At 43.2% G+C, this 13,984-nt stretch overlaps 1 protein-coding gene across 2 annotated transcripts in view; it reads right to left on the bottom strand.

The window, feature by feature from the left end:
* The window catches only part of gli3 (GLI family zinc finger 3), a 92,288-nt gene that overhangs the window by 29,278 nt on the left and 49,026 nt on the right, over window positions 1-13,984 (bottom strand). For both annotated transcript variants that reach the window (XM_079660967.1, XM_079660966.1), the window contains exon 4: window positions 12,053-12,158. In XM_079660967.1, the coding sequence (XP_079517093.1) occupies window positions 12,053-12,158 (106 nt within the window). The remainder of the gene's footprint in view (window positions 1-12,052; window positions 12,159-13,984) is intronic.

The following is a 13,984-nucleotide window of genomic DNA, read 5'->3' on the forward strand; positions in this document are numbered from 1 at the left end:
ACGTTTTTGATTAGATTATTTGAGGGGGTTCACTGACCTGGAAAGTTAACATGGCAGAAGTTATTTAATATGTCATTACTTTGTAAACTGTAGAAATTTAGCATTGGGTGGTTGTTTGGTTTCTCTGTTTTACAAAAAAGTCTATGTCTTCCATGGATGGGAACCTCCATTCTATATATTTATTGGAGGTAACACCATCACAATTGTGTACACCATAAATCCTCAAAAATATATGAAAACTAAAGGAAGAGGAAGTCCAAAACCACAGACCCATCTGTCTTCCCATGTTACACCGCTAGCCACAAGAGGCTAAGCGAGGTGGGAACTGGGGTTTTTGGAGGGAACTGGGATCAGTCAGGTGTCAGGTCCTCTCCTGACCCAGGCTGACAGCATCACAGAACAATCCCCCCGCCAACCTCAGCTCAATCTCAACACCTCATAGAAACCTGTGCCCCTTCCCCTCCAACCCACCCAGCCACAGAACAAGGCTGCCACCACACTGAAAGCCTAAACCAGAGAGGAGGAAGAGAGGGGCTCCTGACAGCGGAAACAGAAGCACTTTAAAGCTCCAAACCCTTTCACTGAGATCAAAGGGCCACAGGAACAGAGCCAGCTGAGACCCAAGAAGAGAGGAAAGGGAGCTGAGACAAGGGGAGAGAGAAGACAGACGGACTGAGACACAAACACAAGAAGGTGGATATATTTTCTAGGGTCCTAATATTCCAATAGGAAAGTCTTCATTAAGTTCTGCCAGTGAACCGTATTCCAATGACTTCATTTTTCCACATTAGTATATGACAATTACAGCAGCCGTTAAAAGTCATTTTAAATTCAGATCCAACATCTGCACGATTTGGCAAATAAGAAATGAACATGTTGCCACAAAAGGTGGATACATTTAGTCTGTCACCCAATACAGGAGTTGGCATTGACATATTTTTCTGTTTCTATGATCAAATAGGCTCGTGAATTTGGTTTCAATGCTATGAGCACAATCTTGCTCCGAGGTTGGCTTACTCTCTTCTACTAAAGATTCATCAGCATATGTGGTGGAACTGATACATTGCCCTTATCGTGGCCACTTTTAGGACCTATCTTCTATGTGGCTATCGCATAGTCAAGCTTGACGGTTGGATTTATGGTTGACACAAGGGGTTACCTTCAGTCCAGCCCCAGATACCTTCAGCTAAATATTTGATTTAGAGTGATGGATTTTTAGCCTTTGATAGCACCACGGTAAGACTAGATGGATGTGTTTGATATTTAAATATATTCCATCATAACTGCGTCTACAGTCTTTCATTCACTCACAAGCTACAGTGGAAGGTTGGGGCTTGGTTTATTACTGATTATAGACTATTCTAGATCCTGACCCGCCAGATGGTTTGTTACACAATGTGAGAAGAGGTCATTGGAAACAGTGATTGTGGTGAGCATAGGGTTTTTAGTAGGATGACTTTGCTGGATGTTGTGTTCACTATCAACCATCTTGAGCACCATTAACTTGTAGGAGATTACATATAGCCAATGCTGACCAAAGTTCCTGCGGTTGCCATATTAGCATAGCTACATCGGCTACGTGCTTAGAATCCGTAGCTAAGTCGTAACCCCTTTACATATAACTATTATCTATAAATGAAGCTTTAGTAATGTTTAATTAGCTAAAGGGTATGAATAAGGATGTATTGTCTTGGCATTTCACTGTCTGCATCAACTTTGTGTAATTTACAAAAACATAAATGATGGAGTTATAAGATTTAAAGCTTTCTACGTTTTGGGGAAACCATCACACCACATGACGGAACAGAAGTTGCAGAGATTTCATCTGTCAATCACTGGCTGCATATTTGCTTTTTTTTATAATTCCAGGAACTGAATTTGTATATTTAAGGAACTTGTAGTTTGTTGCCCATCTGATCTGAGTTTCCTGCTCTCTGATTTTCTGTTTTCACCGTGCAGGGCAGAGCAGACCGCAGACATGCTCTGGCTCGGCATGGCACGGTGAGGTTGCCAGGCGTTTGGGGTAACTATGCCCCCCCCGTAGCTGCCAGGGCTCCGTGTGACCCCCTGACATCAAAGGCCTGGGTGGGTTCAGGGAGGTTGGGATGGCTTTCTATTCATGGTCACATCAAGCAGGATTCCCTCTCGGTGGGTTACTTCTGGAGGCGTGCCAGACATTCCCATGCACTGCAGAGTCAGTTCTCACATATACACTCGCTGTCCAGTTGAATAACCATGAGTCTCCTTCAGTTTCTCCTCCTCCCCCTGTGTCTTTGACTCATACTCACATTGTGTACATATAAGCACACAGTACATCCCCGCAGGCACGTATCACTTCCACGCTGCCAGAGTGATAACATGTGTTTATCACAGGAGCCATTGAGTGTGACAAGCTCAAGTCATAACAAACGGGCCCAGGTGTCCAACAATCAGGTTATAACTGCCGCCTGAGTCACGAACCTGCTGAAGGTGCGTCACACATGAAAACACTTCTTCTTTTAGATCAAGGCTCCTTGGCAGTGCTTGCACTTCAACAAAGTCTTAGGATTATGCCTTATCAAAAACAACAGATCTTTTGACTGCCTTTGCGCTGTTTCTAAATCACAGCCAAACACACTCGCCGTTATGTAAAGTGTATGTTTCGCTTGGCCACGCAGCAGGAGTTTTCTTTTCTTCTTCTCAGGCTGGTTTGAAAACCATTTTTCCACACTGCAATTAAATGTAATTTTCAGCCATCAAGATAAGAATGTCTACCAAAACGAATCAACAGAGTGCATAGCGAGGGAATGAAAACATGAAAGTAAAATTACACAAAATGAGGCTGCCTTTTTTCCTGTAATTTCAAGGGGGCTGGAATCAGGGAAGAAACGTGAGACCCAAAAAAACCATGTTCTTGTTCCTTTTGTTCCTTCTCCATTGCTTGATTTTGCCCTTTTTCAAACAGCGCGATAGTTTTCCATGGACCATTTTACCTTGAACTTTTTACTCGATTGCGTCTTTTTTGAAAGCGTGCACCGGTTGAATTACCGCTGCTCTCAGTCAGTGTTTTGAGTTCTTTTGGCATGCCCCGGGCTAGAGAGAAGACAGGACTGGACTCCTGGGTGTTGAAGTGTTAAACTTGTAAAAACAGGGAGGAAGCATATCTATCTTTCCTTTTCCTCTCAAGTAATGTCTCGATGGCCCCAATGCCTTTACACAAAAACTCAGCTGACGCCTGCAGCTAAAGAGGGTTCAGGTTCCACACCCCACCGCCTCCGTTACCCGACAAGTCTAGGTAATGAGCGTGTGCGTCTGCATGCCTACAGCCTATCTCAGGTGAGAATGAGTGTGGCCCATGGCTGCGAGGAGCGGCCCGGAGCCCCCCCTCAATTCAACACGTCACGCTGGGCTGCTGAAATGAGCAACCGCACGGATGGGCCTGAGCAAATCACAAACAATACACAGCGCTACAAGACAGCAGAGACACACTGCTGGAGATGGTTAATCCTTCAGACAGAGATCTGAGGTAGAACAACAGAAAAAAGAAAAGGGGGGAGTGGGGAGTGGGAGGGAGAGCTGAGACTCACAGGGAGAAAAACAGAAGCATCAGGTATAAGACACAAAATATATGTTTTCTTCTTGGCACTGAAAATCTCCTTTTCAGAATGAAATCCATCACGTTTTCCTAATACATACTTCTTGTAGAGAGAAAAAGGCAGACCGAAGAAAGGCAAGTGCTGTTGGGAAAGTGAAAAGACACAGCCTACTTTATTCTGGCCATTTCATCCATCTTGTTGGACTAATAAAATGTCATGTGGATTTCCTCGATATTTAATCATGAAGGGGCTGAGTGCGTGGCGGTGCAAAGCTCAGGCTTGATAAAGCTTTGGGAGGCTTAAAACAGACCTGTGTACATTTTTCGATTTACTCAAAGGAGGATGTTTTACAAAACTGATATGAATGAGAGGGAATTCTTAATTAGCCGGCTATGGGAAACTTTATTTTCCCCTTTCTTCAGAAAGGAACAAATGTCCCATCTTTATTGTATATCATTGGATGAACTTAAGTAGCAAAGTTACTTTCACAGTGATGTCAAAAAATGATGGACATCTCACATCGTCGTGAGTGACCCTGCAGCTGCGTGCATGACTGCAGACATGTATGGACACTAGTTGGGGGGGAGAACTCAAAAAACTGACCGCCTCTCAAAAAGAACGGAAATGTAAGCAACCGATTTCTTTTTGGCTCTCTCCATACAACATTATGAGCTGAAACTACCGCACTATCAGATGTAATGGACGCCACATCTGATAAGAGAGATAACAAGAGGCTGAGAGAATGGAATCGCTTTATGTGATATGAATTAATTAGCATTGGTGGGGTGAGTGTAAAAGGAGTGAAATTCTCTGTGACTTAGGCGATAAACAAATGTTTAAAAAAAAGGGAGGTGCGGGGAGGCAATGAACTCATTTCCTCTAACATTAAAACTGTAATTGCTCTAGCCGGACTAAGCATCTTAAACATGTGGGAATATTTTACATTGTTGCATTTAGGTTTCTTAAATCATATAGTGAAGGCTTGACTAGGAAATATGGAGAGAGGGATGAAAGGAAAGGGAGGGATGGAGCGAGGGAGGATGGAAAATGCGGAAAGCTGGAGAGGATTTATGGCCCTGTTCCCCTGGTCTCGTTACTCGCTGTAACTGGCCCCCAGAGTGGGATCGCAGGGTCTGGAGCCCACAGCCCAGAGATCACAGTAATGGAAATTCCACATTTCTACACTGCTACACCATGCCGTCTGTAGGGTAAAGTAAAAAGCGAAAGACTGACTCCATTCAAAGGGTTGAGCTAAAATGGATAATTCTACATTAAGAGAAAAATATTTCCTTTCTGAAATAAGCAGTCCCACCCATTCACATGAGGCTCGTTTTTAAAACTACTCCCGGTATTTGTGAAGAGAAGCAGACGTCAGGACTGCCTGAGGTTGTGGAGACGATGTGAGGCGGCGGGCTGCCAGCGCTGGGTAATATCTTGACAGTCACTGCCTCTCTCTAATAGCTCCCCGCCAATGAGAGGAGGGTCTTTACAAAGCCAATTAAGAAACAGCACGGATCATAAAAGTGACATCCCGCCACACCCATTGACTAACTTACCACCAAAACCACTAAAGACTGAGCTTTTACTTATGAACGCTTTATGATTTTAATATATTTAACATAAATTAAATGTGGCTCAAGGTTGGTATTGCTGCCAATGCTTGGTTTTAGAGCTGAGAAAACCAGTCTATTAATTCATTCGAATCGATTGACTAAATTGACAGAATTAATCAGCAACTTCTTCTATTATCGATAAATTGTTTGTAATTTGTCAAGCTAAGTTGCAAAAGAAATGGCTGGTTCCCAGTTCTCCAGTTTGAAGATTTACAAATGTTCTTGTTATATATTTTTGTAAAAGGACAATTATTTTTTCTATTTTTAAAAAGCATTATGAAAACGTCACCTTCGGCTCTGGGAAACGAAAGGGTATTTTTCACTATACAATTCTGACACTTTATGGACAGAATGATTAATCAAGTAAAATAATGGGCAGATTAAGTGATAAGGAAAACAATCACAGCCCAATTTAAAATGCATATTATAATTATTTTAACAATAATTGTGAAAACTATGAATTATTAAAGGCCTAAGATGAAAAATGGAGTATAAATAGTAAGAGGGTTACAATTTAAGAATGAAATTGGAAAAGGAATATGTATTTAAATGTCTTATTACAAGAGGGAAATACAGGTTAAATAACCGCAATAAATAAATAAATAATAATAAATACAAAAATACAGTAAATTAATAAACTAATGCTCAAACACTGTCAAGAAAAATATGTATAACGTGTGTGTACATGTGTGAGAGCATGAATGCACAAGCGCTCACACACACACACACACACACACACACATTAGCGCGGAGCTGTTGGCACCTGCCTGTTATCTCTTCCCCTCAGACCTGGTTTTCCATTGTGCTCCATGGGAGAGCTACAAATTGAGATCTCAAACATGAAGAGGGGGCAAATGACTCGAGTATAGAAAATCAAATCCACTAATGTGTTACATGGGCAAATTCACAGGCCTCGTATGAGAGATTAATGTATTCCTTTTTTATCTAAATGTACCTTTCTAAAAGACATTTATAACGGGGCCTCAAATTAAATTAAACCAAAGGACTAACACCGCAGAAATGACAAAGAACAGGAAGTATTTGTAGAAAGAATAATCAGATAGGATTTGTATGAATGGAAATGTTATGTAAGGAATCATTTGTAGATTATAAATACTATACATTTGCTTAAGTGTCTATGCCGTTAATACAAAAGAAATGCATGTGATATTTAATAACTGGGAATACGAATAGACACACTGCGGCGGCAGGGTCAGCCTCAGCGTAGGTAATCCTAGCCTGGTAAGTAGAGTTTTGGAACATGTCGGAACAGATCTCCACGGGTAATGACTCAACCTTAAACCTTTACAGGCCTTGTCAAATCTCCGCAGTGCCAAACTCTTTTTTTTCCATCCAACCTGCTGGATCCATCATTCTCAAAATACACAGGTGCCTTCAAAACACCCTGGTCCTGTGTCCAGGCTGTGTAGAAAAAAGACTGCACTCTCCATTTAGGCTTCTGAAACTGCTGTAATACAAAAAAAAAAGATATACTTTAACTTCAATCTGCCCACATTTCTGCTTAAGCATTTATCTCCTTTCTCTCTAAATCCTGAAATTGCCTCAGAAGAAAAAAGGGGAGAGATTCTTTCCCCCTCTTCGCACATTTTCACAGAGTGGTGCACAACTTTCTTTCTTCCCTTTTTTTTCTCCAGTGAAAATTGAAGAGGCTTTATGTCAAATACGGCTAAAGCCAGCCTCTCCATATCAAACAACGCAGCACGAAAATTACTGTGGCGATGATAAGGCTGCCAGATAAAGTGGAAGGAGAGCGAGGGGGGAAAAAACTGAAAGGAAGTGACTCTACTCAATTATACTGCAAAATTGGTATGACTGAATATTTTTCATTCAGGTGACTGATAGTATCAGTGAAACTGCAATGCAGATAAATAAAGGAGCCTTCTGTCAAGAATAAACACCATTAATCATGAAGCCAGCTACTGCGTGACCGCCTGTCCCCCCGACTTACTCCATAGAGAAAGTATTAAAGAGGGGGGAGGTTATGGGGCGGGAGTCGGGGGAGGGAGGGAGGCTGGAGGGAAACCAGTGACTGCACCAGAGAGAGGTGACCTATGAAGTCACACAGAATGGGTTTTGGACAGTTGGAGAGCAGGATGAAAAAGTAGCCCTGGTCTCTCTCCCCTGCTTTACTCTGACAGCAGCCATATCGGGACAGAAATGATCAGATACGATTATAAAATAATAATCAATCCTTAACATAATTTATGGCTTCACTTTACTTTCTGTTTAAGTCTAGACAGTATTCAAATGAATATTAATAGTGAATCGTAAAGCAGCATATGATTTTAATCCTTTTTCAAACAACAGTCATATCACAAATATATATATAGTTACAATTTCCAATTATGAGGTTGACAAAAATGCTAAAAAATGTTGTTGAAGGTATGGCTGAAACTTAAATGTATACTAATAAATGAGGCCTTGAAAGTTCAATCATGAGCAGCCAATGATGAAGCAGCCTTACAAAACATGTTTCTTCTGGCTTCTATAAAAGCTTTTGCATTATGTTTTGCATTGTGTGTGTGTGTGTGTGTGTGTGTGTGTGTGTGTGTGTGTGTGTGTGTGTGTGTGTGTGTGTGTGTGTGTGTGTGTGTGTGTGTGTGTGTGTGTGTGTGTGTGTGTGTGTGTGTGTGTGTGTGTGTGTGTGTGTGTGTGTGTGTGTGTGTGTGTGTGTGTGTGTGTGTGTGTTGCAGTGCTCGGCCTCGTCCCATCTGGAAAGAGGTGTTGAGATAAGACTGTGGTCTTTATGCTAAGCAACACTCCGCTCCTCTATTTCCAGATTGGGCGCTCTGACAACAGTTTATGTAAATGACAAAACAACAAGGCACATCTACAAAAAAAAGAAAACCTTCTTTCCGCCAGGCAGAGGACAGCAAGGGGAAGAGGTGGTGTACGGAAACAGTGTGAAATCGGAGAGAACGTTAGGTGCTTCCAGAAAATAAAATGTTTAACAAGGTGATTCACACATTTGAATGTTGGTGAAGCAACAGCTCACACAAACTTTAAGTCAATTTAATCCTTCCTGGTTCATGATTTCGGAGCAGAGGTTGTGCTGCGATGACAGAGACGTGCAGCAGCAGCCCCCCCCCCCCCCCCCCCAATACCTCCAGAATACCTTCCAGTCAGCGCGCAGCTGAACAAACACACTCCTGAATGAAATAACCACACAGGCTGGGAAACACTCCCTCACAGCCCCCCTCGCTGCTCTCTACCTCCACACTGGCAGAAAATACACTCCATGACTTTATTCAAGAGTCCCACTGAGAAGTTTTATTTCCAACTTAAACTTTTGTTTGGCATGTTTGAGATGTTGCATTTTTCAAAACGTATTGTAATATTTCAGAATAGAAAACCAGAGTTTAAAAATGCAGTATATTAAAAAATATGCTTGTGTGTAGACAGGATTAGAGACTTTGTATGTCGATGTTTGTATGTCATTTTCTCAGAAGTTTGGATGCTTCAATTAAAAGTCTATTTAAGAACTTTCTAATATTGTATGTATTACTACAATAATTTAAACATTAATCAACAAACGCCCAGGGCGTTATATTTGCTTTACAACTAAACAAACTCATGTCATTCTCACCAATTCTTTCTTAAATCCACATACGGTAACTGCGCAAAAGGTTGTGAGTCAATTGCTTATCCCTTAAGAATGTTTTGTTGTTTTAGTGGCCCCATTCACAGCACGAGGGCCTGGAGACTCCAGAGTACCCCGATGCTGATAATTGACTTGTGACGAATACCTCTGTTTGTTCTGAGCGGTCTCCTGGTGACCGAGAGCCGGCGCTGAGACGCATGAGAGGGCTGTTTTGTTTTGCTGTGTACCGTGGTCAGGCAATAAAGCTGCTATGAAAGGAGCGGTCTCTTCTCTTGGCCCCGACCTCCCCCCAAACTCCCATTAAGCCAAACCAGCACAATGGTGGTGGCAGAGGGGACCAGAGCTCCCAGGGAGAGCCTGCTCTTCACCAATCAATGTGTTTATTTAAGCAGGAAGCATCTTCTCTGGAGCATGAAGGCCTTTCTCTTTTTGGTAGAGGCTGGAGGTCAGTTGTTCCCATGCTAGGGTTGCAAAGGTAAAAGCTTCAGGTCAGGAGAGACTTTCACTGGTCCTGGATCAGTATAGGACATTTGGTGTCTTAAGTTTGGATAAAAGAAGGAGCGTTGTGTTGTTAGTTGGCTTTGGTTTCATTTTAAACTGTGGCTGTTCAACATCTTTCCATGTGAATATATGAGTTCCTCAGTAAAGCAAGCACCCACAAGAAGGGACCCCCACCCCCCTCCAGACCCTAAGGCTTTAATATTGAATGGCACATTGGTACCTTCCCCACAAGAATTCATAAACTAAACGATTAGCCTCTGTCTGTAATTGCGCTCTCCCTTGCCTAATAGGGGAGGTGAGGCAAAGAAAGAAAAAAACAAAGGACAGTTAATTTGTGATTTCCTCTGCTCATTTGAAGGCAAATTAAGTGTCAAACAGCTAATACGGTGCATATTTCATTTTATGAGCTTTTAATTTAATTCTACCGCCTCATATCGCTGGAGCCCGTTAGGTGCTCTGCTAACACCGGCTCTTGCCTGAAAACAGGGACCATAAATAAACATGTTTCAATTAGGCCCTTCACAGTAATAGGATATGATTCAGTTCATTTGCCACATATGGATGGTGGATGTGTCATTGTGGCGGAGAGGAAACAAGCTGCTGGGCGTTCGCACTGTTTTTCTCCGGCCATGGACGCCCAGTGGTGGCTGGCTGGTGTGCGTGGCGGGGGGAGGCTGGCTGGATTGATGGAACTGCCGCGGGGCCAACCCAACTGTAATTACAGGCCGTAATGAGAGGCTGCATGGGGAAGTACTGCAATAATAGTCCCTGTGTACTTAGGCATATCTTTGAGAGGGCTAATAACGATTAATTCTGCTCACCGAGGAGAACTTGTCTTAAAACAATTCAATATTTCTCCATAAGCCGCCTCCTGTCCCCTCCATTTCCCTGCAGCGACAGCTATACGTTGACTGCCTCTATTTGCTCGAGCCGGCTACAAGCAACGTTGCTCAGCTGAATGCATCACTTTTAAATCCACAGTTATTCGGTTGTAAACTTGCACCAAGTCGAACCAGGAAGTGTAATTAACTCCAATTTGCCATCAGGTGGCTAGACCCAGCTGTAATACAGCAACTGATGAGTGCTGCTTCTCACTGAGGAATTCAGCGCTGCTTTTTTAATCAAGAAAGCAATATTGTTGCTACCCTGCGCACAGACTCAAAAGTAGTTCTGCATTAAACCTGAGCAAGTTTGTTGATAACGTGTGTGACAGTCAGTACACGGATTTGAATAAGGCTGGCCACTAAACAGCTGTCTTATAATCATGACAAATAGTTTCCCTCAGCGTAGTGTGTCATATTAAACAGCTCTATGCTTAATGGCTTGGATAAATAGGCCATAAGTAGCATGGCAGAGCACGGCCGTGTTTTCAGTGACAGCAAACCAAGCGCACAGATAACGCCTGTCCAGACAGAGTGACTGAAGACGCCGGCGCTGCGTAACTTCTCCCCCTTAATTCAATTCCCTCCACCCCCCTCCTTCATTTCTTCCCTCCCCCCCCTAACCTGTGCTCCAGATCGTACCAAAGCACTCCTGACGGATAACAAGCCAGGCTGTTTGTTCGAGCCTATGTTGCCGGCGCGTGTTCTCCCCATTATCTCTGCATAAGCTAAATGCTAAATTATATTTGCCATTTTGTTTGCAGTGACATGGGGCATCAATCACCTCCCTTTTTTATTTCTTCGCCTCTCCACCCCCCCTACCCTTTTTTCCCCCCTCTGCTGCAGCCCCTGAGCAGGAGACGAGGGGTTGAGAGGTAGGGTGGGCCGGAGGTGGAGAGGCGGGGGGGGGGGGGACATAAAAAATTCATTACGCTTAGTGGCACATCAGCAAGGGAGAGATATGACTCCTGAGGAAGAGAAGGGGGGAGTTGATAATGATGAAGAATATCAAACATAATGCGGCCCAAGTAGCTGCCCCATCCAATTTGTCCTCGTCACGCGGTGATCGCTTCCTCCGTGTCTGAGGGAAGGAAACAAGCACCGCAAGGACGATGAGGCATCTCCTTAAAATACTCTCTATTTGGACGGCAAGAATACAAATGATGGAGAGCGTAAAATAGACAGAAAGAGTGAAAGAGGAAAAGAGTAATGTGTGCATGGGTGGAGTAAAGGAATGCTTTGAAGCTCTCTGCTGACCCGGCCAAGAAGGACTCTAGGGAAATACGAGCTACCTTAATAAGACATATAAATACTTACCACTCTCTCTTACGAGGCATGACACCATGTTTTACTCTGCTTCATACTTGATAGCCTATACATGCATGTGATTGGCTGAGGCAGGGTGGTTAGCAGTATAGAGTTTGTGTCAGAAACCCATCTGTGTCTGCCAGAGATGGGTAGATGTCAACAGAGGCATTGCTTCCTTCTCTTGACAAGGTTTGATCACTGCTCTTATGAGGATCGCACGCTCCCGGGCTCCCCTCACCCTGCTCTCATTTCCACGTCTCTGACACATGTTCATTTGCGTGTCTCTGACATGCGGATCATGTTGCTCACGTACAGGGCCGTGGCCTTTGATCCTGAAAGGCAAAGAGAGGCGCGCAGCACCCATGAGGAGGATGCTCCGCGCCCACAGGCGGAAGGAAGTTCAGGAGCTTGATTTGTATTGCCATTAGGAGAGTTCGGAGCTCACCAGAGATGTGTGTGATGCAGACGAATCAAATGAGATTCTCAGGTGGGATCGGCAGCATTGTGGTTGAGTGTGTGTGCGTGAGTGTTTGACCACTTTAAAGGACTTACACATGAAGAGGGGGCACAGGGGAAGGCTCGTAGATGTAACGTCCCTGCGTATGTCTGTCATCGATGGGCACAGGAGGATGGAAGGCAGGGAAGAACTGCGGGGAATCTGTAAAGAATGACAGAGAGAAAGGAAAAAAACATTTTAATTACACATTGCAAGCTCCTTAGTTCCCCTAAAATATATTTTCATGTGAATGTACTCCTTCCTCTGCTAATCTTAATAGCAGCTATAATGAAAGGCAGTGGTTGATGGCTATCTTTCAGCAGACCCACCCAAATGAGACATCATTAAATGCACTCCAACATTTTCGCTGAGGACGTTTTTGTCAATGTCTCGAGGCTGATATAACTCAAAATAAACAGCGATAAGTAACCATAGGAGAAGCAGCCAAATGGCGCGTTTCTCACCGTACCAAGCATAATGTGGTTTTGTACAAAGGATAAGTACAACCAATGAAATGTACAAAACAAGAACAAAAACACCCTTTTCTGTTTCAGTGTTTTGTCACAACTGCCAGTGAGAATCGAGAGGCATCTTGTTTTCTTTCCCTCCAGATAAAACATTAAAACATTTGCATAATATGAGCTTCCAAGCCGTTCTCTATTTTTACCGCTGAAATTGAAAGTGTTGTTCTTCCTCTAGACTGAATCCACATATGCATGTACTCATTTTCTAACTTTTAGTGCAGTCCACACCATAATCAAAAAACTAAAGATGGAATTTCGTGTAACAACCGTGCATCCATTGTTGGACAAGTTGCAACAAGCAAACCATGAGTGGGAATTTTGCAGAAATGCTGCCTACCTTAGGGTCGAGTTGTGAAACTTAAATGGGTTAAAGCTTGTGCGGAAAGACAGAAGGAGCAAATGACTAACCCGCACGAAAGGTTCCACAAAGCAACAAATCACTCCTTTATTCACATGCTATACTAACACATCCCATTGCCAGAACATATGTCACTTTATTGCCTGTTACCGAGCCAGGTTGCGTATCACCACCCGGAGGCAAAGCATGTGTCAACATCTGCATACCTTCACGCAGCAAGTCTCTGAGGCTGCTAGCTATGTGTTTTTTACTTGTAAACATTTGAACGTGTGTGCCAATAGGGCAGATGGCCAAACTGTGGGGTGCCCAACAGCTCTACGAGTGTTGCTCCATGCCAAACGCAGCTGCAGCGCCGGGGCAAAGCAGCAGGTGTTGATCCCGCAGCACCTCTAAGGTCTGCTTACCTCATCACTCACTCATTCATTGGGCTGATCACTGCCAGCTCGGGCCAAAACAGCGACGATTAAGAAGGGATCAATGTGGTGTTGTTTGTAATCCTACAGCATTATATGCAAGTCTTCAAGAGGTACTTTGGAGATTTTGTATTGCACTTCCATAAAGTTGGGGGCAACAGAGATGAAAACAGAACCGTCAAGAGTGAAGCAGCGAAAAAATCCTGACTTTCAGTCCCCAACGTGGTTCTCTAAGTTCAAAACGAGATACCCGGCTGGTGCAACTTGAGAATTCTTCGGAGGTTTTGGAAAGCTCTCTCCAAAGCCTAGGACAACACTATACAGCTGTTTTTCGCAGGTTAGATAGTGACGAGAAGATTTACTTTGACTAGTTGGTGGAGTGCCCCTTTAAATCGAAAACACTGCATAAAAAGAGCAAGGAGATGCCTTATTTTCCTTTCCTTATTCTTGTTTTTATTCCCCAGAAAAGCAGCTTCTTTTCTGAATATATCCCTAACTTGGCATAGTCCTGTCCTTTTATAGTCACCGTTTTTTTAACTTACCCAAACATGCTCTAACATATCCCTCAAAATAAGAGCACATTCTTAATGTTCTCAATAAGAAAACAAGAAAAATTTGAGAATTCATTGGGGGGGTTTCATCCTGTTTTCACAATAGTGGAGATAAGTGGTAAAAGCCTCCTCCGTGCAGCTC

This window comes from Notothenia rossii (assembly GCF_949606895.1).
Source record: "Notothenia rossii genome assembly, chromosome: 12".
NCBI classification, from domain to species: Eukaryota; Metazoa; Chordata; class Actinopteri; order Perciformes; family Nototheniidae; genus Notothenia; species Notothenia rossii.